Source organism: Delphinapterus leucas, chromosome 17 (genome assembly GCF_059928025.1).
Source record: "Delphinapterus leucas isolate spDelLeu-1000000601 "Yukka" chromosome 17, BTC_Dleu_Yukka2, whole genome shotgun sequence".
Taxonomy (NCBI): Eukaryota; Metazoa; Chordata; class Mammalia; order Artiodactyla; family Monodontidae; genus Delphinapterus; species Delphinapterus leucas.
This window is the reverse complement of record NC_143145.1, coordinates 30825272-30851079: the sequence shown is the minus strand read 5'-3', so window position 1 is coordinate 30851079 and position 25808 is coordinate 30825272. Positions and strand designations below refer to the sequence as shown.

General features: G+C 37.1%; 2 protein-coding genes across 3 annotated transcripts in view; both read right to left on the bottom strand.

Moving 5' to 3' along the window:
• The window catches only part of ANGPT1 (angiopoietin 1), a 253440-nt gene extending 249720 nt beyond the window's left edge, over nt 1-3720 (bottom strand). The window contains exon 1 of one of the 2 annotated variants that reach the window (XM_022584589.3): nt 2764-3720. In XM_022584589.3, the coding sequence (XP_022440297.1) occupies nt 2764-3060 (297 nt within the window). In that variant the 5' untranslated portion in view covers nt 3061-3720. The remainder of the gene's footprint in view (nt 1-2763) is intronic. The other variant, XM_022584588.3, reaches the window with a different exon arrangement.
• A 7157-nt stretch (nt 3721-10877) lies between these two features.
• Nucleotides 10878-13018, bottom strand: LOC111180280 (spliceosome-associated protein CWC15 homolog). The gene is made up of 2 exons (XM_089898823.1): nt 11903-13018; nt 10878-11705 (listed from the first exon to the last, which is right to left on the bottom strand). Exons 1-2 carry the CDS (start codon nt 12282-12284, stop codon nt 11362-11364), a joined length of 726 nt encoding a protein of 241 aa, XP_089754949.1. The 5' UTR covers nt 12285-13018; the 3' UTR covers nt 10878-11361.
• Nucleotides 13019-25808: the final 12790 nt, after the last annotated feature.

Below are 25808 nucleotides of genomic sequence, written 5' to 3'. Positions count from 1 at the left end.
GTTAATCGACAAGTTATCATGGAAAACTGATCTCCGAGAATTAAATCCATCGCATCAAGAGACCAGTGCCATAACAGTTCCAGTACTTACAGTGACCAACACATCCTATGCCCTGCTGACCACCTTGCTTATCATCTTATTCAGTTGTAAGACCAGAAAAGTTGAGGAATGAGATTGGAGAGTATAAGGTTCATAAGGTGACTTATAGTGACAGTCAGGGTTTTCTGAAGAATATTTAAAAGAACCCAGTTTACCAAACATCAAGGAAGGTAATAGATTAATATAAATTATCATCGATCTGCTTCTAGCATTGATAATACACATTCAGCATCAAAAGAATTTCTGATAGTGATGATATGAGCTGCATAATAATCATATGCTTTAATTATTTTGTTGAATAAATGGATGAATTATTTACACTTACACTGATAGCCTCAGTTTCTGCAGTGCATTGCTTCTTATCCTAACACAACTACTGGGAATCAAAATAGAAGTAGTACAAATTATAGTATTAAGCATACCAAATGGTTACAATAACAAAGATTTACATTTGAATTATCAAAATAAGTACCTTACATGAAATTTAGAACTTGAAGTATGGAAAACCTCTAATTAAGGGAAATTTATGAAAGCCTTTAGCAAGTTCTTTGCTGAATGCATTTATTTGGTTTCTTGATCCTCCAACCAATCACATTAACAATGACAAAAGACGTGCAAATTTAAACGGACAATAGTCAAGCCAAACTGCTCTGACTCATACCAACAGGGACATTTTCAGCATATATTCGGCTTGATTCATGCTAGCAAGGGTCAATATAACCAAAGAACATTTTCTTAATTATGCCTGGCTATAATCTGAAAACTATCTCATAATCATTGACCAAAAACAATGCAAACAAAAATCAAATTTATTTCAAACATTAACATGTGAAGCCTGGGCATGATTTAAACCCAGCAGAATCATGTATTTACCCTGCTACTGCTTAATAACTGCATAGCAACAAAAAAAATACGCATTACTATGTTTAAATCACCATTTTGATTGTATATTTTAAGCAAACAAAATATTACATTTTTGGTAGAATAGCTCATTGAAGACAATTTGGAACTAAATTTCCCTCTCCACCTCCCTCAATGAATCCGGACTAATTTATGATTAAATTCTCATTAAAAACTATATGGGCGGTATATTGAGAATAGTAATAAGCTATTCAACCAAATTCACTTGTTCACGATGGAAATAAGTTCTGTGAAAGGAAAAAAAATATATTCTACTATAAACTGCTGCTGTAATTAATGCCTGAAATTTAAGCTATATTATCAAAAGACTGCAGAATTCTCCTTGCTTGCTATTATTTTGCCTATGTATTTTTTCACCTGTAATCTACAATAGAAAGATTAACTAAAATTCCAGGTTTGGAAACTCTAAAACTACTAAGTTTTAGTTAATTTGTCAAATAAAATAACAGTGATCTTAGTTCAGTCCCTAGTGGACAAAAAGTAAAATAACTATTACTCGGCATGATTCAGCAGGAGATGATCTAAGTGAGCGTGACCACACAGGGACAAAATAGAGCATCTGTCCTTTCCCTATCTTTTATCTTCTTAAAGGGTCTGTTCTGTTAACAGACTAACTTAAAAAAGACTAGACTCCTTGCGCTCCTACCCATACACACCAACTGAATTTTTAGCAAAGATCCCTGGGGGACAAGCTTTCCACAAATGGGACATTGACATTGCCACCCTTCCAGTGATATATTTGAATACACTTGTTATCTGCTGCTTACCTGTTACACAATTAAACAGAGAGTAAAGAGGGAATGAACTGCAGAAAGTATGTTATTTCTTTATAGGCATATTTTCAACAAAAACTTTTAAATGATTTATACAGAAATAACTAAATAAAATGTTTAATTTGATTTTTACAAATTGGGATTTAAATGCATACTCAACATTAACATTTATCTGGATACTTAGACTCCCATACTGCACTGTGTTTAACTACAATGTCCTGAGGAAAGAGGTACTTCAGGAACATACCAAAGCCTACATGTTGTGTTCAGCCCAAATCTGCAGGTGCATTTCGGGAACAGCCACCACTGGCTCAATTTCTCCTTTCATAGTGGGTAAACAACCTCTTCCTGATGAGTTCACATTAAAATAAATCTTCCTGATTTTTTTCTCAAGGACAGAAGAAATATATGACAGAAATCAGTCCTTTACTATACTACTACTTGCTGAAATTGTTACCTTTATATACTTATTCAAGTTCTCCAATCAAATATCATATTTTGTATTTACTCTCATTTCATATTAACTTTACTAGAGGTTGAAAAATAAGTATCTGGTGATGATTTTCTGTCCTAGCTGAAGAAAATTTCTTGTTGTAAAATCGATATGATCCTAAACTAGTATTGTCATTATTACTTTATTTTTTCACTAACTTACTCAATTTTTTAAGTTGGATTTTGATAGAAAACTTAAGCTACATTTTAAATAAGGGAAAACCAGAAATGTCATAAAATGTGCCAGTATTAGGCACACAAAACGGGGTGCCACCATACCTTCAGAGGTTTGCACAAGCCTAAAAAACGTTTGCTCACCCGTGAAGTCACAGGGAAAGAGCCGTCTTGCATTTGCAAACACTGCCCCCCTGGAGCAAAAGGTAAACACACACATGCTCCCCTAAGGAACTCTTAAGTTAGCTACAGTGCAAGAACAGAAAAGGCTCCGTGCATTTAGAAACTGAAAGCAATCACTTACTTTTTGCAGCCACTGAGTATAATTTTCCATCACATGCTCCAGATGTTGAAGTTTCTGGGAAGAGAAATCCTGTTCCACGTGTGGAGCATCTCTCTGCAGAGCGTTTGTGTTGTACTGGTCTGTCGTACTCTCACGACAGTTCCCGTCGTGTTCTGGAAGAATGAAAGTGTAGGCACACTGCCCATGCTGAATCCGATTATATCTTCTCCCACCGTTTTCTGGACTTCGGCGCTGGTTGCTGCACCCTATGTGAGTCAGAATAGCAGCGAGGAAAGCAAAGGAAAGGAAAACTGTCATTGTACTGCCAGCACTCTCTTTCCGTGCCTCTCGCAAAACTTGCTCCTTTCTTCTGACCTTTAAACTAGTTCTTTATTTCAGGTAAAACTGCTTGTTTGTTTGACTTTTTCCCCTCTCAAAGAAAGCTTTTGTAGAAGAATCACAGAAAACTAGCCATCTGTTAGCTTTGTTCTAAAATGTTATTTTTTTAATTTCACTGTAAAGATAGTTTCCTTAGTTAAAACTTGAGATATTTATTGCATAGTAGCTGAGATTTATGGTTTCCTCAGTGTAACCGTTCAGCGTGTAGCCTGCCTGAGTCAGCTGCGTGTACATATTCTAGACCCTTTCCTCTACCCTATCTGCTGCAGATCTGCTATTTTCTCCCAGACCTCAGTGAGTTTTATTAAGGTTGCACATCCAAGCCAAGCTGGAAGCAGGCAGCCTTTCACAAGATGACTTGACAAGAATGCATGAGTGTGCCCCTATGCTAAGAATTGCTGATGGCTTGGAGCGGCTGGATCGTCTTACAAATTGGCTAGATGCGCATGACCTCGATCATGTATGGCCCTCCCGCCCCTTCCGCAGACAACTGCCTTGAGCCTTTAGGATATTCACCACAAATCAATAGAGCAGTCCACCTTAATACACTTTTGGTGTGCATGCTGACCTACTAAAATCTAGTAAACTAACAGTATGTTTTTAAAGTTCTACTTAATTGGGGAACCCGAAGAAGAAAACTGACATAGTGTCTAGTAAAATTACTTTTTATAGTGAATGATAAATTTGTATAATTATTTTTTAAAAAATTTATTCTTTACTCTGGGGAAAAAGATATTAAAACCATTTTTAGAGATGGTATTCTTTCACTGTATTCACTTAGACTTTTAGGAAATTATCAGGAAGGGTCAAATTAGCAAAACATTTCATAACATCACTCAGATATAGCATAGGCATATTAAGTAGAATAATTTAAGTACTTTCTGAGATATAAATTTTAAATAAAACTGGTCCCCCAATTAAAATGCAGCCCTATGTGTTCTGTGTACATAAACTGAGCAACTTCCTTACAAAAACAGTCTGGTTACAATTTAAGACAGTGGCCTGAGAATTATTAATTCCCGTGGTACATTGTAATCATATATTTCACAAGGCCCTCTTTGGTGTTGCTATGGCTATCTTTAATGCTGGTACGGAAGTTCTACATAAATTCTCCTGTGGATGTATAGACAAACTATCTGAGAACAAACATATCAGGTGTGCTAATGAGGCAGCAAAGTGCTGTATGGGAGAAATTGCTGTGCTTCTATTAAGTAAAGAAATAAAAATTATCAGAAGGTGATTTCTTAAATGTAGCATGTAAACAGTTGAACATAAAGAACAGGTGATAATTATAGAATTAATTTTACAGCACTGCAATCTTTACTAAGTGTGTGTGGAAAACATGAATTATAACCAGGGGCTTTCACCAAGAACTGGGAAGGATTTTGGGGAACGGAGTTTCCCAACTGCAGTCATGGTGTGAAAACGAAGCGACAGATGTTGACTCTCATGTCCTGGAATGGAGGGGCAGGGCAGTGGATGAAGGGCAGTAGGGGTTAGAGACTGGCGTGTGAAGAGAAGTTAGAGGAGAGGGCAAAACAAATTCCAGAAAAAATGTGATTTACTTGGGGGAAAACATTGTGCCAAAACTTATCAGTCCTTTCCACACCAAATAACAAATTTCTGAACTGACAGATATGGAAGCAAGTAATACCAAACATAGCGATAGTCTTTGAACTGCCTTCGTAGCCTCTTCCTGATGTTGCATGTCTCCTTGTTGGCTATGTCACTCACATGCAATAATAAGAATGACACTTATTAAAAGCTTACTATTTTCCAGGCCTATGCTAAACACTCCTTACACACAATCTCATTTAATTATCCCAACAAACCTAAGACATGGATATTACCTTTGACCTTATTTTTATCAATAGGAAAACTGAATCAAAGAAAGGCTAATCGGTCACAAGTCACATAGCTAGCAAGTGATGGTGCCAGTATGTGAACTCTGGCCAACTGATTCCAACTCTATTTTTCTAACCCAACAACAGCCAAAAGGCTTCCAAAAGGGCTCCAGCTGCACTGATTCACAGTCTTAAAGCAGGTTAAGTGATTGTACCTAGAAGAAAAAGAACTGATTAAAAGCCATTTTATACAACCAAAGTGATTTAATCCTTTTTTGTACCTAAAAAGCAAACATACAAAGTGACAGGTAACCCACATGAAACTGATTTTTTAGGGCCCACAAGGACAAAGTGCACTGGCAGAGTACAGATTATCTGAGAACATTTTCCAACATTGCTTGCTTCAAAAATTATCCCTGGAAAGAAAAGAGTCCAAAACCAACACCTGTAAGTGCTTCATGAAGAACTAAATACAGCCAAAAATCGACAGAAGACACACAAGGCAGTAGTGAGATCTCTATTTAAGTGCTCCTGTGTTTTGTAACAGCCACGATTGTTAAAAAATCTGTTCCTCCTTGTGTGTGTGTGTGTGTCTGTGTGTGTCTGTGTGTATGTACATATGCTTGTTCATTTAAACTTTTCCAATCTGAACAAATGAAAAGAAGGAATGCATAACTTCCTGAGGGGAAAGTAGACAACTAAGAAAGGTAAAAATAAAAATTAAAAAAAGAAAGGAGGGGACAGAGAAGCAGTAAGAGAAAGAGAGACTGATTTATTTTCCAGAAAAATAACGAAACAAAAAAACATAACACTGGAAGTACTGATGTCAATCCAAAAAAAATCTCAAGATCAATTTTAAGCAACTGGAAAACACAGGAACATGCAAAATGGACTTATGTGTTTTGGGACTTCAGCTGAGGAGACACTGGGTGCATTAGAAGATCCTAATGACATACTGTAAAGACCATATGCTTTCAGGGACTAAACCTAACCAGTAGCAATACTGTTGGTTGTTGTTGCTGATTATTCAGAAATGATATAATTTAGAAGACTTTAGAATTTAAGAAGTAACATGAAAAACAAGCCATATTTTTTTTTAATTCCTCTACCATACCTCAAAAAAAGTTTAAAAATGTTCTAAAGAATTAATAATTTTATTCAATTGAATACTAAGGTAGCTTAATCTTGAAAGTCTTGTATCTTTGTATTTTATTTGCATTATCAGAGCTCTGGAATAAGGAGGTATATGCTTTAAGATTCTGATCTCATATCTACAATAGTCCCAGGAAATGTTATGCTCATCCAGAAATTTCCAGTGGGATAGGGAACACCACTTATATGGGAAATTGATGGCCCTAAATCTGTCCTAAGAGCAAGTCTTTACTACTTCTTTTGTGAGGCTTTCTTAATTTCTCCAGGCATAATAATTGGCTTTTCTCTGATGCATTTCAATAACCTTCTCTTCTTATCTCCATAATGGCACTTCTCACACTGCTTTCTAATTATTTCTTTTTTGGTCTGTATCCCCTCTAACTGTGAGCTCATAAAGTCATCTCCTCATTTTCATCATTGGTCTCCAGTGCTTACTATGCCCTTTAGTTGAAGGAATGAAAGAATTAAAGCAATGAGTGGGGGCTTCACTGGTGGCCCAGTGGTTGAGAGTCCATCTGCCGATGCAGGGGACACGGGTTCGTGCCCTGGTCTGGGAAGATCCCACGTGCCGTGGAGCGGCTGGGCCCGTGAGCCATGGCTGCTGAGCCTGGGCGTCTGGAGCCTGTGCTCCACAACAGGAGAGGCCACAACAGTGAGAGGCCCGCGTACAGCAAAAAAAAAAAAAAAAAAAGAAATGAGTGAATGAGCTAATTAATTACTTAGTATCTAACTACTACATGATTGGCCACATCTGTTGCATTGACTGGATGAGCGTAGAGTCAGGATGAAGCCAAAGTTATTCTAAAGAATGAGTTAGACACAAGAACGTGGTACAATAATAATGCATAACATTTTTTAACCCTTAAAAAATTAATTTCCTCGGGCTTCCCTGGTGGCGCAGTGGTTGAGAGTCCGCCTGCTGATGCAGGGGACACGGGTTCGTGCCCCGGTCTGTGAGGATCCCGCGTGCCGCGAAGCGGCTGGGCCTGTGAGCCATGGCCGCTGGGCCTGCGTGTCCGGAGCCTGTGCTCCGCAACGGGAGAGGCCACAGCGGTGAGAGGCCCGCGTACAGCAAAAAAAAAAAAAAAAAAAAATTAATTTCCTCATTTAATATTTACAGCACCCCCATAATTATGCATTTTATTCCCATTTTGCAGATAAGAAAATTATAGCATATAGAGGTTAATTGCCCAAGACCATGATCTTTTTGTGGCAGAACAGGAATTTGAGCCTCAGTCCATCTAACTCCGGAGCCTATATTCACATCCCTATGAACTATAATGCCTCCAACAATACCTGAGTACGAGAAAACAGAGAGAAAACATTTCTTAATTTGGGAGACAGGAATAACATGGCTTCTATAGTTAAGACTGGTCTCCTTCTCTTCCCAACCACAGCCTTCATGGATTCATGTTACAATCTTCCAAAACAGAGCTAATATTAAGCTAGGATGCACCAATATATTTGTCCTATCTGCTAACGAACATCCAATCTGATTGTTCAAGTTATATTTTGGGTCCGTTCTGAATGATCAGTCCTGTGCCATATCACCTGTTATATATCATGATTATCATGTGCTAAAATAAAATTATACAATATAAGAGTTTATTTCTCAAAAACACCATCAGATACTCCTCTAGTATTCATATGACCCCTGTGATGGCAAGGGGCGGGAAAGGTAGAAAGGAGTGGGAAAGCATTCCCCCTCCTTGCATACTAAACACAATGTCATTCAGCACATATCCTATGAATATATTCTTAGAATATATTCTATTTCCTAGGGGTACCATATTCTATGGCTCTGCCCTAGCACTTTTAGGGCTCAAGAATATCAGTGGGGCTATGGTACTGGCAGCTATGTCTAAAAGGAGGGCACTTGGCTGAAAACCCTGGAGGGAGAGCCAAGACCCCTTCATGTGACTGTGTAGGCATCAAAAATATCCACAACAGATGAAAAAACCACAGGGGGCTAAAACAGAAAAAGAAAAAGAGGGAGGATATCACCTGGTGATTGACAGCACTTTGTAGGGACATGTGAAATATCAGTTGGGAACTCTCAAACCATTTGGGAAGACTTTGCAAAGAGGTGAAAACACTGCAGTGGGTGGGGGTGAGGAAGACACTGCAGTGGGTGGAGATATATAGGTAGGTGAGGAAATAAAAATTATTATATAAATATTCCCCTGCCTTCTAATGAGAGAAATTCTTGGTAATTAGTGGGTGTGCTGCTTGCTAAGTCAGTTTTTAATTGCAGCTATGCAAGCTGGAAAGAGATGAGACAGAATTAATTGTCTACCTAAGAAAGGAGAGAAGGGATGCAAGGAGAGATCTGGAAATGGAGGACTGGAGCCAAAGAGGTTTAGAGAAGAGTCAAAAGAGAGAGGAAGCTTGTGGCTGTGTGGCTATGAAAAACTGGGAGAGATATATCAAGTACAGAGATCTGGAGCGAAACGGCATTTCCTATGAGGTAAAAATCTCTCATCATTTTCAGTAAAATATATGCTTTTGGGCAAGTGACTTCTTTAGGGTGAGTAAGAAGAATCATTGGTCCTTGCTCCATATACAGAAATAACTAACATCTGGTTTACTTAGACTATTAATATTGACCCAAAGTCATTTATTTCATGTTGGTCTTTCATACTAGCTTAGAGCCTCCCTAGGGTTTTATCTGTCTTTTTGATCGCTCTATACCCTTTTCCTGGCACATAGGAGGCAACTGATAAATATTTGTGACCCAGCTGACTGTCTGACTGACTCATTCACTTTCATTCTTGATGATGAGATCTGAAGACATAGAAGGATCACTCTCCCTTGGAGGTTTTCCTGTGCTGATCTTGCCTAAGCCCCCAAACCTCACTTTCTGGAGAGCTACATAAGAGACTCAGAGTCAATGGATTCCAAAGCAAATCCCCGGAGTGGCAGTGGAATAATACCTAACACTCCTAGCCACTCGTGGACATTGCCATGGTTGAAGAACCATTCAAGAAACACTGCAGAAATACTTTCCAGAGTGGGATTACTTGTTAATTCTACAACAGAGATAACTTCTACAAGTACCCAAGTCAGAAAAGTAAACAAACAGCTGGAGACTGTACCAAGTAGAAATACAGATGCCAAAATTCCCCTCATACCAGAATGGAGAAAGATTTCCATTGAAGATCCAGTAAAATGAGATTTTATTACAGGAAAAAGCATATAAAACACTTTGCATTTACTCTTTTTTTCCCTACAGAAGTCTTGAATACTAGATGAGAGAAAAACATGAAGGTCTCTCTGTCTTAACTTTTCCAAATTCAGGAAAAAACGTATTTTAAATGTTCTCAGAAACTAAGAAATAGCACGTATTTGAAAGGAATGGCTGGAATCACCATTTGAAGACTCATGTATATCCAACAGCACTTGGATTGTGGCTAATCCTTGTAGCCAAGGCTGATAAGTTCCCTCCATTGAGCGGTGACTTAAACATAGAGGACTTTCTGTTATTTTGTATTTGTGATTAGAGAGTTGTGACAACCTCTGCTCGTCAGAGGTAGAGGAAGAAAAAGGATCAATCACTTATTTCAGGGAAATAAGATCCCTGAATTTTTCTAAAATCACTCTTTGATTTTTAGTCTTGCATTCATACTGTGTTAATCTAATCTTTTCTGTTTCCTCCCGCCAAATTGGATAAACTGCTCCATAGATGTCAAGGTAGGAGATGGATTGCTTTAGTTTTGTTTTTGTTTATTTCTTGTTTATGCTAGTAAACAAGATTGGACTACAGTGGACAAGACATTTAATTAGTCTAAGCTCAGTGTGCTGATCCATAAAATGAAGATGATAATACAGTACCACTTATATAAGGGAGATGTGAAGATTAAATAAGATAATGGATATAAAGTACTGAGCAAAGTGTCTAGAGCATATCAAGTTCTCTAAATGTTAGTTCTTGTTGTTTGAAAATGTGAGTTCTCTTTCTTGTGTTCAAAAATAGTCCTGCTTTTAAACTTGTTTAATTGAATCTTACGGCCTGACTTCATATCCCCTCATTTCATCTTTTTAATTGTTTAAAATCACTTCTGAACCTCTTGAAAATCAGAATATTTAATTAAGAAGCACATTTTCATATAGGAGGGTGACCATGTTTGCAATGGTAGTTCACATAAACAGCTCTGGTTTCCTTGAGGGCAAGGACTTCAATGTTTTTTCTCACTGCTGCATCACCCACACCTGAAACAGTTAGTGCCCGACACATAATAGGTGCTCAATAAATATTTGTTGAATGAATGAAACAAGTTGGAAACCATTTAGTAAGAATATACTACTTCACAGAGACACCAGTAGGTCAGACTTATAAACCAGTCACATTTGGTAGCATGATAAGAATTTTATTCTCTGGAAACCATGGTAGCAATGTGGATGCCATTTATGGCTTCATCAGCATGACTTGTTATCCAACTCATTTCTGGCCAATTCAACAAGATGACCTTATTTTCAAGAACTTCTTTTATGACTAGACTTGTGGCATATATCACCCCATTCTGTTTCCTGGGATGGTAAGATAAACTAGCAAGTGTTTGCCTCTGATAAAATGAAAGAGAACTGAAACACTCCTCTATTAATCTTACATGAAACATACAGCCTGGCATGACTTGCACAAAAGTAAAGAAAACCTTATTTTATCTATTTTTTCTCCAATACTAATTTTGCTTCCCCTAAGAATCTAATCAGATTAGGAATTTGGCAATTAAATTAGAAAATAAATTCCAGTGGTATATAAAACATGTGAAAATATTACATAATGGCTTTAACCAGGCTCTTACTTCATAAATTGATAGGCAAAGACATCATTTTAATGGTAATCTTAAATGAAGCACCCATTAAATCTAAAAAATGTATACCTTATTTTTCACTGAACATGTGTGTTGGTTCTTTCCTCTTTATCTTTCTCTTGTAATTAGTAAAAATCTTTTTTTTTGACACAGATTATTAAAAATATTTATTACAAGCAGATTCCTTTTCCCATATTCAAAAGAAAAACGTATGACTGGAAATACTGAGATGGCAATTGGTGAAACCAATTCCCAGTCCTTATCAAGTTAGGAATCAATAAAGGAAAAGATACTTTGGAACTTAAAATTAGGGAAGCCTATACACAATTTAGATGGGGGGGGAGAGAAAAACAAACAAAATAAAGTCATATCATTTACATTTTACAGCCTTTAATTAAGCACATAAAACTGTACTATTTAATATATTTTTCCATGAACTTTTTGTGAAATTCAGATCGCAGCGTATCATTTACAAATCTTTTGTCTTTCTTCTGATCATCTACACCTTTTGCACAGTTCTTGAAAACAACATCATCATCCCACCTCCTTTTAACTTTGAAGTTGGCCTGAGGCTGGGATGGGCCAGTGAGATTAAGGAGAGGGTTTCTACTCAGAATGTTTTCCATACAAATCCTTTCTTCTTCAGCCTTTTGTTCTTGTTCCTTCCTGGACTGCTCTTCAGCTCTTTCTTTTTTAATTTTTTCCAGCTCCGCAAGAAGAGCTGCAGTATCATCATCATCACTCTTCTCTTCAAAATCTATTTTTTTTTTTTTTTTTTTTTTTGGTGGTACGCGGGCCTCTCACTGTTGTGGCCTCTCCCGTCGCGGAGCACAGGTTCCGGACGCGCAGGCTCAGCAGCCATGGCTCACGGGCCCAGCCGCTCCGCGGAATGTGGGATCTTCCCAGACCGGGGCATGAACCCGTGTCCCCTGCATCGGCAGGCGGACTCTCAACCACTGCACCACCAGGGAAGCCCCCCCTCTTCAAAATCTTCATCTTCCTCATCTGTTAGAGGGTCGTCTGCATTGAGGTTGGCAGCGGGAATCTGGTCCAACAGAGGCTTCTTTGACACTGAAGAGGAGGTTGTATGTTCTCGGGTTGGTCGGTCTCTGTTTTTTTCTCTTGCAGCAGCTCTCTCTCTCTCTTCCACCTCTCTCCTGAAGTCACAGTTCTGAACTTCTTCAGGGGCATCCTGAGTGGTCTGTCTATATTTTATCTTTGTATGAGAGGGTAGGTCTCTGCTTGAATACTGCTTTGAGAGTTGGCTCAAATCACCTTCTCCTTTACCTCTCCCCCCTCTTGCAGGTTCAAAAGTTGGCCTAGCTGCTGCTGTCATCTTAGTCTGCTTTCCTGCTGCCGCTCACTTTTAGTAAAAATCTTTAAAGGGGACAATTGTGGCAAAGAAAGAAAGGCTAGAATAGAAGACAACCATACATAAATGGAAAATGGAAAAGACTGTCATAGCCATTTCATTCTCTATCGGTAAATGTTCCTTCTACTTGTGACATATACAGATGGACTGTTAGCTCCTGAAGTACCAAACAGCCTGCATGTTTTGCAAAATGTTTCCTGAATCTGTATCACATTCACCTTCACTGTATTTATCAAAACTGCATACATACCCCTTATACTACTGTTTACCTGTTTCCTTACCTCAAAGTTTAAGCTTTCTATGTATTTTAGATTTACCTTAAACAAGAGTATCTGGGAAAATAAGCATGTGTGCTTTTTCCTAATGTATATTAAAATAAACACTAATTATTAAAATAAGCATCTGTCCATGCAACACCCATCAAATATTTCATATCCCCAGTGGAATCTGTACCACACTTTGGGAAACAAGACTTACTGCTATCAACAGCAGAGTCAGTCACCCTTTCTTGCAAAATGAATAAAACAATACCTCCAGTCACTATATCTATGGAAAAGACTATATTGCAGTCCCTCAAGATCAGTTTGCATCATGTCCAGAGTATTTGGGGGATTATTTCCATTCTGTAGTCAAATAAAAAATACAAAAAAAAAAAAAAAAAGCCTTTGAAATAGAGGTTTCTGCACTTACACTGCCAAAGAGCGTATGAAGGATTTCCCTACATCCCAGCCAGGAAGTCACAGCAGAGAACTGGCAGCAGCCCTATTTTGTAAGGCTGTCCACTGACAGAAATGCCCAACTGAAGGCCTGAAATTGAAACTAATGATTGACCAGGAGTTTCAACAGCTTTTCTCTTAATTCTGGCAATGGAAATAATAGTGAAGTTATTCAGTGTTTGAAAAGTAAATCTTCACTGCTTTTCGGTCTTGCATTTAGAAGAGTGTTGAGGAAATAGTAAACAAATTTCTTTTCAATAGTTGCATTCCCCTTGGAGAATTTACATTCCTTCCTAACATACCTCAAAGAGCTATAAAAACACACCAGTTCAAAAGAGGAAAAAGGAGAGTTAATATTTAAAGGAGCAGTTAGGAATCAATTACCCTCAGTTTAATAACAGTTAACATTTATTGAATACCTAAGATATGTCCAGGACTGTGCTAATCATTGTACTTGCATTATCTGTTCTGTTACAATCACAATAACCCAATATGTAGGGAACTTTTATTACCATCATTTTTCAGAGGAAAACAGAGAAGTTTTGGACAGAACTCAAACCCAGGGTTCTCTGACTCCAGAGATGAAGCTTTTAATCATTACATATATATAAACTCTCAGTCAGTTCTCTGAGAACCTCGGTTGAATTCCCAAATTAACTATCCTCCTGATTTTTAACATATATTTCCTTATTTGTTACACCAATAAGAAGCACAGAACTTGATAGCCAATTAGACCAAAGGAAAGTTATAATAGTTGAAGATGAAAGCTATCAAGAAAAGTTAACAAATATATGTACTGTATGTCAATCATTTTACATATATTATCAAATTTAACCCTCAAAACAAGCATATAATACCCATTTCACAGATGAAGAAACTGGGGCTTTAGAAAATAAGGAACTTGACCAAAGTTATATACAAGTGGCATTTTAACCAGGCATTCTGACTATGGGGCCCATTATCTTACCATGCTAAAGGAAATTCTCTAAAATAAGGGAGAAGAATCATTTTCAGGGTATTTATATGGAGGACTTTGACCAGCCCTCATCTTCACTGAGTGAAAAGGACAAGATTAATTCATCATCCTCAAAATTGGATCCTGGGCTGGCAGCATCAGCACCATCTGGGATCTTGTTCATAATGCAAAATGTCAGTGTCAGCTCCTACCCAGAACTACTGAATCAGAAACCTGAGTGTGGGACCCAGCTTCTTTTTAACAAGCCTTGTAGGTAATTCTGATGCTCATAAAGTTTGAGAACCACTGGTTTAAAGCACTACTCCCTTACTCTGGCAGCACCTTAGGACCACTTGAGATCTTTACATAAATAAGGTGCTTGGGCTTGTCCCTAGAGATTCTGATTCAGTTGATCTGGGTGGCAGCATAGACAATGGTATTTTAGAAAATGTTATCAGGTGGTTCTAATGTGCAGTGTGGTTGAAAACCAATGGCTTAAAATTGAAAGAGCTAACCAAGAAGAAAGGCTGTGAAAGAGCTGGATTTGTTCTGTACAGAGAAAGAATAAACTTACTTGGATATGCCTAAAAACATTTCTGGAGAGTTCTTGAATTCTAGGATTATAAAACAGTGACCTTATTGCCTTTAAAGTGTTATATATCTAATTTCTGAAGCATTTAAGGACACAAAGATGACCACATATTAAATAAACTGGACCCAAGAGATTAAGCACCTCCATGGTTCATACTGTTTTGTTGTTGTTAAAGTACTTTATCTCCTAAATTTATGTTTTTATAAAGCCTTTAAGGAATAAAATATTTATGTCTCGATCACTTGATGAGCACAATGTTGACTTTCATCTAATAATTTACGATTGCTATTATGATGACATTTTGTCTCTGATCTCATAGACCGTTCTTATTTGTTCCTCCCAAAATAAGCAGTCAGTGCCTGTGCTGTTATCTCTAACCACTCCAATATCTGATTCACCTGGGATGAATGAATGGGAAAACTGCAGTGACAAGTCATCTTTCCCAAATAAATTACAAAAGCTTTAGAGTTACTAGTCACAACCCATGATACATAACCTGCATGGACTCTACACCTTCCACAAGGAAACCATGAACTTTGGAAATAACTTTTTTCTTGTATTAAACTGCCACCACATGTCTATAGCAGCACTATTCACAATAGCCAAAAGGTGGAAACAACCTAACTGTCCATCAACAGAAGAACAGATAAACAGACTGTGGTACATCCTTACAACAGAATGTTATTCAGCCACAAAAAGAAGGAAGTACTGACACACACAACAACACGGATGAGCCCTGAAAACATTATGCTAAGAAGCCAGACAAAAAAGGTCACATTTGGTATGATTCCACTTATATAAAACATCCAGAATAGGTAAATCCACAGTACAGACAGTAAGTAGGTTAGTGGTTTTCCAGGGATTGCAGGTTAAGGGGGAGTAGGGAGTGACTGCTTAATAAGTACAAGGTCTCCTTTCAGGTTGATAAAGTGTTTTGGACTTAGATAGTGGTGATGATCGCCCAACATTGTGAACGTACTAAAAGCCACTGAGTTGTATGCTTTAAAATGGTTAATTTTAATGTTATGTGATTTTACCTCAATAGAAGATAATTTTTAAAATGACTGGCACTACTTCTCCAAAAAGCACATTTGGCATCTGTGTTTTCTTTAGATTACCATAAGATGCACTGAAGTAAAACATGCAATTTTTTTTCACTTTCATTTTGAAATAATTATAAATAGGAAACTGCAAAGGTAGTATAGGGAGGACCCATGTAATCTTCATTCAGTTTCCCCACCAGTTGTATCTTACATAATTAATATAATCAGGAATTGGACATTAGTACAATGAGCGTGTATAGTTCTATATCAATTTTTTACTGCAATATTCCCTTTATTGTGGTAGTCTGGAATCAAACCTGCAATATCTCCACGGTATGCTCCTATTTCTTTTCTCCAGGTGGGACAAACTCTATGGTTCAATTTACACCATCATCCCAGAGATAGACTTATCTGAAAGCAAGTTTTTGCTGGGCTTTTTCTGTTTTATTACATGTATAGACTCATATAACCACCACCACAATCAAGCAGAAATATTCCACCACCACAAACATCTCCCTCATGCTATTCCTTTAGAATTGTACTCATATTCCCTCCTCAACGCCAACCCTAACCCCTGGAAGCCACTAATCTGTTTTTCCATCTCTATAACTCTGTCATCTCTAGAATGTTATATAAAGGGAATTACGTAGTATGTATCTCTTGAGACTGACTTTTTTCATTCACTGTAATGTCCTTGAGATCCAAGTTGTGTGTGTGCATTCCTTACTATTACTGAGTAACATTTCACGGTATGGATGTACCACAGTTTGTTTAACCATCACCTATCAAGGGACATTTTGGTTGTTTCTAGTTTGGGGCTGTTACAAATAAAGCTTCTATGAACAATTGTGTACAGGTTTTTGTGTAAACATAAATTTCCAATGAATATTTAATAGATGCCCAGGAATACGATTGCTGGATTGTATGGAAAATGTATATGTTTAGAATTTTTTAAGAAACTGCCGAACTGTTGTCAAGTGTCTATACCATTTTATATTCCCACCAGCAATATATGAGAGATACACTTTCTCCACATCCTTGCCAAATGTTGATTTAGTATTGTTACTATTCCTTATTTCAGCTATTCTAAGAGGTGTGGAGTAATATCTCATCATTATCTAAATTTGTATTTCCCTAATGGTTAGTGATATTAAATACCTTTTCATGCACTCATTTGCCATAATATACTCTCATCAGTGAAATTTCTCTTCATGTCTTTGCCCATTTTTAATTGGATTATTTGTTTTTTATATTGATTTTTGAAAGTTCTTTATGTATTCTACATATGAGTCTTCTGTCAGATATATGGTTTGCAAATATTTTCTCCTAGTCTGTAGCTTGTCTTTTTAATTTTCTTAATAAGGTCTTCATAGAGCAAAAGTTCTAATTTTGATAAAGTCTAATTTATCACTGTTTTAAGAATAATACTTTTGGTGTCTTCTTTAAGACATCTTCACCAAGCCCTAGGTACTAAAGATTTTCTGATGTTATCTTCAAAATGTTTATAGTTTTACATTTAAATGTACTAACCATTTTAAGTTAATTTTCATATAACATGTAAGGTTTAAGTTGAAGCATTTTTGTTTGTGGATATCCGACTACTCCAGCACCATTTATTGAAAAAATTATTCATCTTCCATTGAACTGCTTTTGCACATTTAGAAAAAAAATCAACTGGCTATACTTGTCTGGGTTTATTTCTAAGTTCTTTATTCTATCCAATTGATCTCTGTGCCTCTCCTTTCACCAGTACCACCACCGTCTTGGTTTCTGTAGTATGCCATCATTCTTGAACTCAAGTGGAGTGATTCCTACCAATTTATTCTTCTTTTTAAAAGCTGTATAAGCTATTCTTGTTCCTTTGTTTTTCCGTATAATTTTAGAATAACTCTGTCTATGTCTATAAAAAATCTTGCTGAGATATTTATAGGATCTGCATGTTAATCTGGGGAGAACTGACATATTTACTATGCTTTACACTCATTTTAGATCTTTGATTTCTTTCATCAGTGTTTTGTAGTTTTCAGCATACGAGTACTGCATATTTTATTAAATTTACACCTATTTTTTTGAGTGAATATAAATGGTATTTTTATTTAATTTTGGTTTCTACATCTTCACTGTTAGCATATAGAAACATAACTGATTACTGAATGTTTATTTTATATCCTGCTAACTTCCTGAACTCACTTATTAGCTCTAGAAGTTTTTGGTAGATTCCTTCGATTTTTTTTACATAGACCATCATGTCATCTGCAAATAGGGGCAGTTTATTTCTTCCTTTCTAATTTATATGTCTTTTGTTTCCCTTTCTTGCCTTATTCCCCTGGCTAGAACTTCTCCACAATTTCTTCTACAAAACAGAAGAGGAGGGACACTTCTCAACTCATTCCATGAAACCACTATTACTCTGATACTGAAACAAGACAAAGATAGTACAAAAATTAAAACTCCAGACAAATATCCTTCATGAATATATGAGCAAAAAAATATTAACAAAATATTAGAAAATAAAATCCAGGAACATATAAAAAGAATTACACTCTATGAACAAGTAGAGTTTATTTCAAAGATACAAGACTGGTTCCATATTTGAAAATCAATCAATATAATCCACCATATTAACAGGCTAAAGAGGAAAAATCACCCAATCACATCAACTGCTACAAAAACAGCATTTGACAAAATATGACACCCATTCATGGTAAAAACTCTCAGAAAACTAGGAATAGAGGGAATCATCCTCAACTTGATAGTTATGAAATCAATAAACTATAGATCAAATTAGATCAAGGGAGGTGTTATCTATTCCCTGTTATGAATAAGGCACTATTCATTCAAGGGCTGAGGATCCACTATGTCACTATACACATGTTAAAAACCAGTAAATGCAATTACTTAATACATAGTAAAGTCCATTGGATAAAAGTAAGTTTTAAATTCTATGATGAATCCATGAGGATACTGGATGAAAATATATTTCATCCTTTGATTTGGAAAGTCTATCTTAGAAACAAGGTGGGATCCCTGTGTTTTAATCCCCACTCTTTCTTTCACCTATTCATTCAACAAATATCTACTGAGGGTATACTGTATGATAGGCACTGCTCTAGATGTTGTGGGTAGAGTATAAAACAAACAGACCAACTTTCATGATACCACGCAGCTTATACTCTGATGAGGGAAGACAGAAAAATCAAACTAAATTATTAATATATACCACACTGTATATTATATGGGGATTAGTGTTATTACAAAATAAATAGAGAAGTTAAGAGAGGGAATACTGTAGTGGTGGTGGATTTAAAATAGGAGAGTGGGGAAAGACCTCACTGAAAAGATGATATATGAGCAAGTATTTAAGGAGATGAGTATGCTAGGCAAAATAATGCCCCTCCCCCGAAGGTATCCACATCCTAATCCTTGGAACCTTAAATGTGTTATTCTACATGGCAAAACAGGCTTTGCTGATATTAATAAGGTTACCAACCTTGAGATGAAGAGATTATCCACATGGGCCTAATCTAATCACACTGGGTCCTTAAAATCAAAGCACCTTTCCCAGCTAAGGTCATAGGGATATGTGACTATGGAAGCAGGATCAGAGAGATGCAATCTTTTTTGCTTTGAAGATGGACAAAAAGTACCACAAGCCAATGAATGTGGGTGACCTCTAGAAGCTGGAAAAGGAAAGGAAATGGATTTGCCTCTACAGCCTCCGGAAGAGAACACAGATCTCTTAACATCTTGATTTTAGCCCAGTGAGACCTGTGTCCAAGTTGTAAACTATAAAACTGTAAGATAAAAAATTTGTGTTACTTTAAACCACTAAGTTTGTGGTAATCTGTTACAGCAGCAATAGAAAACTAATACAGTGAGCTTATGAATCAAGGAGCAGTGGGGAGGTCAGTGAGTCTGGAGAAGTACAGTATTAGAAGATGAGGTCAGAGTGGAGGGGTGGAGGTAAAAGATTATGAAGGGCCACAGTAGCCAGTGTAACAACATTAGTTTTTATTCTGAGATGGGAAGCACTGTGAATTTTTAAACAGAGGAATGTGATCTCTCTTACATCGTAAAGGGATAGCTGCTCTGTGGAAGGGCAAGGACAAAAGCCTAAAGCCCAGTGGGGAGGCTCTTTGAATGATCCAGATGATGGTGGCTTCAATGAGGGCAGTAGCTATGGAGATGAGAAGTGGTCAGGTAAATATTTTGAAGCTGAGGCCAAAAGGATTTCCTGGTGGCTTCAATGCTGAGTGTGAGAGATGTCTCAAGGTTTTGACCTAAGCAAATGGAAAGTTAAGTTTTGTTAACTGAGATGGAGAAGACTATGAACAGACTGAGGAAAGAGAGAGAAGAGGAGCTTAGTTTCAGACATGCTAAATTTGAGATATTTATTGAAGAGACAACTAGTAGGCAGCTGGATATATGACTATAGAGTTAGGGGAATGATCCATAATGGAAATATAAATCTGGATATCATCAGGGAGAGGTAGGTGGTATTAGAAGCTGTGAGAGTAGAGGCAATCACCAAGGGAGTGAGGGTGGATAAGAAAGAGAAAAGGCCTAATGATTGGACTCTGAAGGGCCCTAGGGTCAGAAGATTAGGAATATAAGGAGGAATCAGAAGAAGAACCTGAAGAGAAAAAGTAGCCAGTAAAGTAAGAAAAAAAACAGGAAAGTATGTCTTGGAAACCAAGTGAAGTATGTTTCAAAGAAGAGGGTGATCAATGACAAACATAGCATTTAGATCAAGTAATATGAGAACTAAGAATTGACCCGTGGCTTCAGCAACATGAAGGTGATAGCTGCCCTTGAAAAGAGCAGTTTCAGAATACTTGGAATGTGCGGTGCTGATCCAGAAACACAGTTGGTTTAAGAAAGTCTGGAAAGTGAGGAATTGGAATTAACAAATGATGATAACCTTCTCAAGGAGATTTGCTACAAATAGTTGCATTGGTCTTGGAGAATGAAGAACCCATAAAGCATTTAAAAAGGTTTTGCACTGCATTTTCTGCTAACGTTATGGGAAAGTGAGGACACAAGATTTAGATCTCCACTAGTGCTGGTGTGAAACATGCTAACCTGGACACATTGAATTTATAGATATTGGCTTTGGTCTTATTTTTATATCTTGTTATGCCAGTAGAGTTACTGAAACAATATCTTTGTACTTGCCAATAAACTATCCTAAACTCTCCTTGCACAAATAAGCAAGATTTACTCTAAGTATTGCTGCCAGAAAATAAGTCTAACTATATACATATGAATGCAGTATAACCCCTTTACTTGGCTTGATAAGATTTTTTTAAGTGAATTACTTTTCTCTTTTATGGTAAAAACTTCATAGTTTCCTAATAAAGGGGGCAGTGACTAGCAGTGGGAGGTTTATGCTTGGAGAGGTATATATGTTTTTTGTTTCATCTTTTCCCCTTAAGTATTGTGGGCTTTCCCTCTTTGACCACTTGTAGGAGAAGACCTCCTGAGTGGTATGAAATGACTTGGCAACATCTTTAAAAATAAAAAGAAAAAAATCCTGTTGCTTGGGGATTTTCTAGCGATAATATCTGGAGAATTATTTTTTCTGGGCTTATACATGGTTTTCCTTAAATTATTTCCTTATACGGGAAATAATCACACCTCCTTCTCAATTCTTTCATTCAAATGCAGCATAAAAAAGCTACTGATGAATAACTAAAAGGTTATTTTACCTGGAGAAGCATGATGAAAGGGAAACATAGTTGAACCTGAAATTTTAGAAAATCTGGTTTCAAAAAATATTCTCAAATAGTTACACAAATTTAGTATATGAGCAAGGTGACATCTCAAATCAGTGGGCAAAGAACTTTTTAAAATAAATGGTGTTAGAACAACTGGGTGTCCATCTGGAAAAATATAAAGTTGGCTTCATACTTCATACTATACACTAATATAGACTCCATATCAATTTAAGCTTACATTAAAAATAAATTATTAGAAGAAAACATATCCTTAGGTTAAAGAAGGCTCTAATTTAAAATCTAGAATCATTTTAAAAATTATTTTAATTAATCATTTTCACTACCAAAAAATATAAAAAGTCTGAATACCAATTAAAAAAAAAACCAGAAGCAAAATAAAAAGACATATGACAGAGAAAAAATTATTTGCAATTCACAGCATAAAAGACAAATGCCAGAACAATCTTGAGAAAGAAGAACAGAGCTGGAGGGATCATGCTCTCAGACTTCCGACTATAACTACAAAGCTACAGTAATCGAGACAGTATGGTTCAGGCACAAAATCAGACACACAGATCAATGGAACAGAATAGAGAGCCTACATATGAACTCACACACTTATGGTCAATTAATCTATTACGAAGGAGGCAAGAATATACAATGGGGAAAAGACAGTCTCTTCAATAAATAATGCTTGGTAAACTGGACAGCTACATGTAAAAGAATGAAATTAGAACGTTTTCTCACACCATAAACAAAAATAAAGTCAAAATGAACTAAAGACCATCAACGATAAAACTCCTAGAAGAAAACACAGACAGAACACTCTTTGACATAAATTGTAGAAATATTTTTTTCAATCTGTCTCCTCAGGCAAAGGAAACAAAAGCAAAAATAAACAAATGGGACCTAGTTAAACTTAAAAACTTTTGCACAGCAAAGAAAACCATCAACAAAATAAGACAACCTACTGAATGAGAGAAAAATATTTTCAAATGATATGACCGATAAGCGGTTAATATGGAAAATATATAAGCAGCTCATACAACTCAATGTCAAAAAAAAAAGAAAACCAACCCAATTAAAAATGAGAAGATCTGAAGAGACATATTTCCAAAGAAGACACACAGATGGCCAACAGGTACATGAAATGATGTTCAACATCACTAATCATCAGAGAAATACAAAATGAAAACAACGATATCACCTTACACCTGTCAGAATGGCTATCATCAAAAAGACCACAAATAACAGATGTTGGTGAGGATATGGACAAAAGGGAACACTTGTACACTGTTGGTGGGACTGTTAACTGGTGCAACCACTGTGGAAAACAGTACGGAAGTTCCTCAGAAAACTAAAAATAGAACTACCATCTGACCCAGAAACTCTACTTCTGGGTATAAAGCTGAAGAAAAATGAGAACACTAATTCGAAAAGATACATGCACAGCAAAATTCATAGCAGAGTTATTTACAATAGCAAAGATATGGAAGCAACTAAGTGTCCATCAATAGATTAAGACAGACAGACAGACAGACACACACACACACACACACACACACAAAATGGAATACTACTCAGGCATAAAAAAAATTTTTGCCATTTGCAACAACATGGATGGACCTGGAGGGTATTATGCTTAGTGAAATAAGTCAGACAGAGAGGGACAAATTTTGTATGTTATCATGATGTCAAATCTAAACTAGGAGTAGGGGATTAAGAGGTACAAACTACTATGTATAAAATAAATACACTACAAGGATATATTGTACAGCACAGGAAATATACCCAATAGTTTATGATAACATTAAATGGAGTATAAACTATAAAAAATTTGAAATCACTATGTGTATACCTGAAACTAATATAATATTATAAATCAACTATACTTCAATTAAAAATTAAAATAAAAAAGAAGAAATTTCCAAAAAAAAAAAAAAGGAAAATGCAAATTAAGACTACATCAAGCCATCAGTCTAAACCACCATAGTGGCATAAATTCAAAAGTTATACAATGCCATTTTGTGGGTAAGTATATGGGGAAATGCAGTCTTATATATTACAGGTAAAAGTGAAAAATAGTATACAACTACCATGAAGAGAAATCTGGCAACTTTTATTTAATTATAAATGCATTTATCCTTTGATAGCCCAAGATTTTCCTTTAGGGAATTATGCTACAGAAGCATATGTATGAAAAGATGTATGTTCAACTGTTCCCTAAAACCCTGTTTATAATAGAAAACAACCCAAATGTTATTGAACTCAAATTTATATAGTGCAAAACATCTACCCAAGAGAGTACTATACAGCTATAAAAAGCAAGGAGGAAACTCTCTATGTATGGATAAGAAAAGAGCTCCAGGATATATTACAAACTGCATTAAAAAAAAAAAAAAACACCTCATAAAATAGGGTATATAGTATTGTATCCTTTGTTTATAAAAGAGAGGTGATGGGAGATTGGTTCAAGATGGCGCAGTAGAAGGACATGCTCTCAGTCCCTCTTGCAAGAGCAGCGGAATCACAACTAACTGCTGAACAATCATCAACAAGAAGACACTGGAACTCACCAAAAAAGATACCCAACATCTAAAGACACAGGAGAAGCCACAGTAGGAGGGGCACAATCAAAACAAATCAAATCCCATAACTGCTGGGTGGGTGACTCACACACTGGAGAACACTTATACCACAGAAGTCCACCCACTGGAGTGAAGGTTCTGAGCCACACCTCAGGCTTCCCAAACTGGGGGTCCGGCAATGGGAGAAGGAATTCCTAGAGACTCAGACTTTGAAGGCTAGTGGGATTTGATTGCAGGACTTTGACAGGGCTGAGGGAACCAGAGACTCCACTCTTGGAGGGCACACACAAAGTAGTGTGCATATCAGGACGCAGGGGAAGGAGCAGTGACCTCAGGGGAGACTGAAACAGACCTACCTGCTAGTGTTGGAGGGTATCCTGCAGAGGCGAGGGGTGGCTGTGTCTCACCCTGAGGACAAGGACACTGGCAGCAGGAGCTCTGGGAAGTACGCCTTGGTGTCTCACCCTGAGGACAAGGACACTGGCAGCAGGAGTTCTGGGAAGTAAGCCCTCCTAGAGTCCGCCATTAGCCCCACCAAAGAGCCCAGGTAGGCTCCAGTGTTGGGTCACCTCAGGCCAAACAACCAACAGGGAGGGGACCCAGCCCCACCCATCAGCAGACAAGTGGATTAAAGTTTTACTGAGCTCTGCCCAGAAGAGCAACAGCTAGCTCTACCCACCACCAGTCCCTCCCCTCAGGAAACTTGAACAAGCCTCTTAGATAGCCTCATCCACCAGAGGGCAGACAGCAGAAGCAAGAAGATCTACAGTCCGGCAGCTTGTGGAACAAAAACCACATTCACAGAAGGATAGACAAGATGAAAAGGGAGAGGGCTATGTACCAGATGAAGGAACAAGATAAAACCCCAGAAAAACAACTAAACGAAGTGCAGATAGGCAACCTTCTACAAAAAGAATTCAGAATAATGATAGTGAAGATGATACCAGGACCTCGGAAAAAGAATGGAGGCAAAGATCGAGAAGGTGCAAGAAATGTTTAACAAAGGCCTAGAAGAATTAAAGAACAAACAAACAGAGACGAACAATACAATAACTGAAATGAAAAATACACTAGAAGGAATCAATAGCAGAAAAACTGAGGCAGAAGAACGGATAAGTGACCTGGAAGACAGAATGGTGGAATTCACTGCTGCGGAACAGAATAAAGAAAAAAGAAAGAAATGAAGACAGCCTAACAGACCTCTGTGACAACATTAAATGCAACAACGTTCACATTGTAGGGGTCCCAGAAGGAGAAGAGAGAGAGAAAGGACCAGAGAAAATATTTGAAGAGATTATAGTCGAAACCTTCCCTAACATGGAAAGGAAATAACCACCCAAGTCCAGGAAGCACAGTGAGTCCCATACAGGATAAACCCAAGGAGAAGCATGCCAAGACACATAGTAATCAACTTGGCAAAAATTAAAGACAAAGAAAAATTACTGAAAGCAGCAAGGGAAGAACAACAAATAACATAAAAGGGAACACCCATAAGGTTAACAGCTGATTTCTCAGCAGAAACTCGACAAGCCAGAAGGGACTGGCATGGTATACTTAAAGTAATGAAAGGGAAGAACCTACAACCAAGATGACTCTGTCCAGCAAGGATCTCATTCAGATTCGATGGAGAAATCAAAAGCTTTACAGACAAGCAAGAGCTAAGAGGATTCAGCACCACCAAACCAGCTCTACAACAAATGCTAAAGGAACTTCTCTAAGTAGGAAACACAAGAGAAAAAAAGGACCTACAAAAACAAACCCAAAACAATTAAGAAAATGGTCATAGGAACATACATATCAATAACTACCTTAAACGTGAATGGATTAAATGCTCCAACCAACAGACACAGGCTTGCTTAATGGATACAAAAACAAGA

Coding starts and splice junctions, on each gene's coding strand:
- LOC111180280 (XM_089898823.1), bottom strand. CDS start 12,284: ATGACAGCAGCAGCTAGGCCAACTTTTGAACCTGCAAGAGGGGGGAGA. Junction 11,706..11,902: donor GCTTCCCTGGTGGTGCAGTG/GTTGAGAGTCCG, acceptor AAAAAAAAATAG/ATTTTGAAGAGAAGAGTGAT.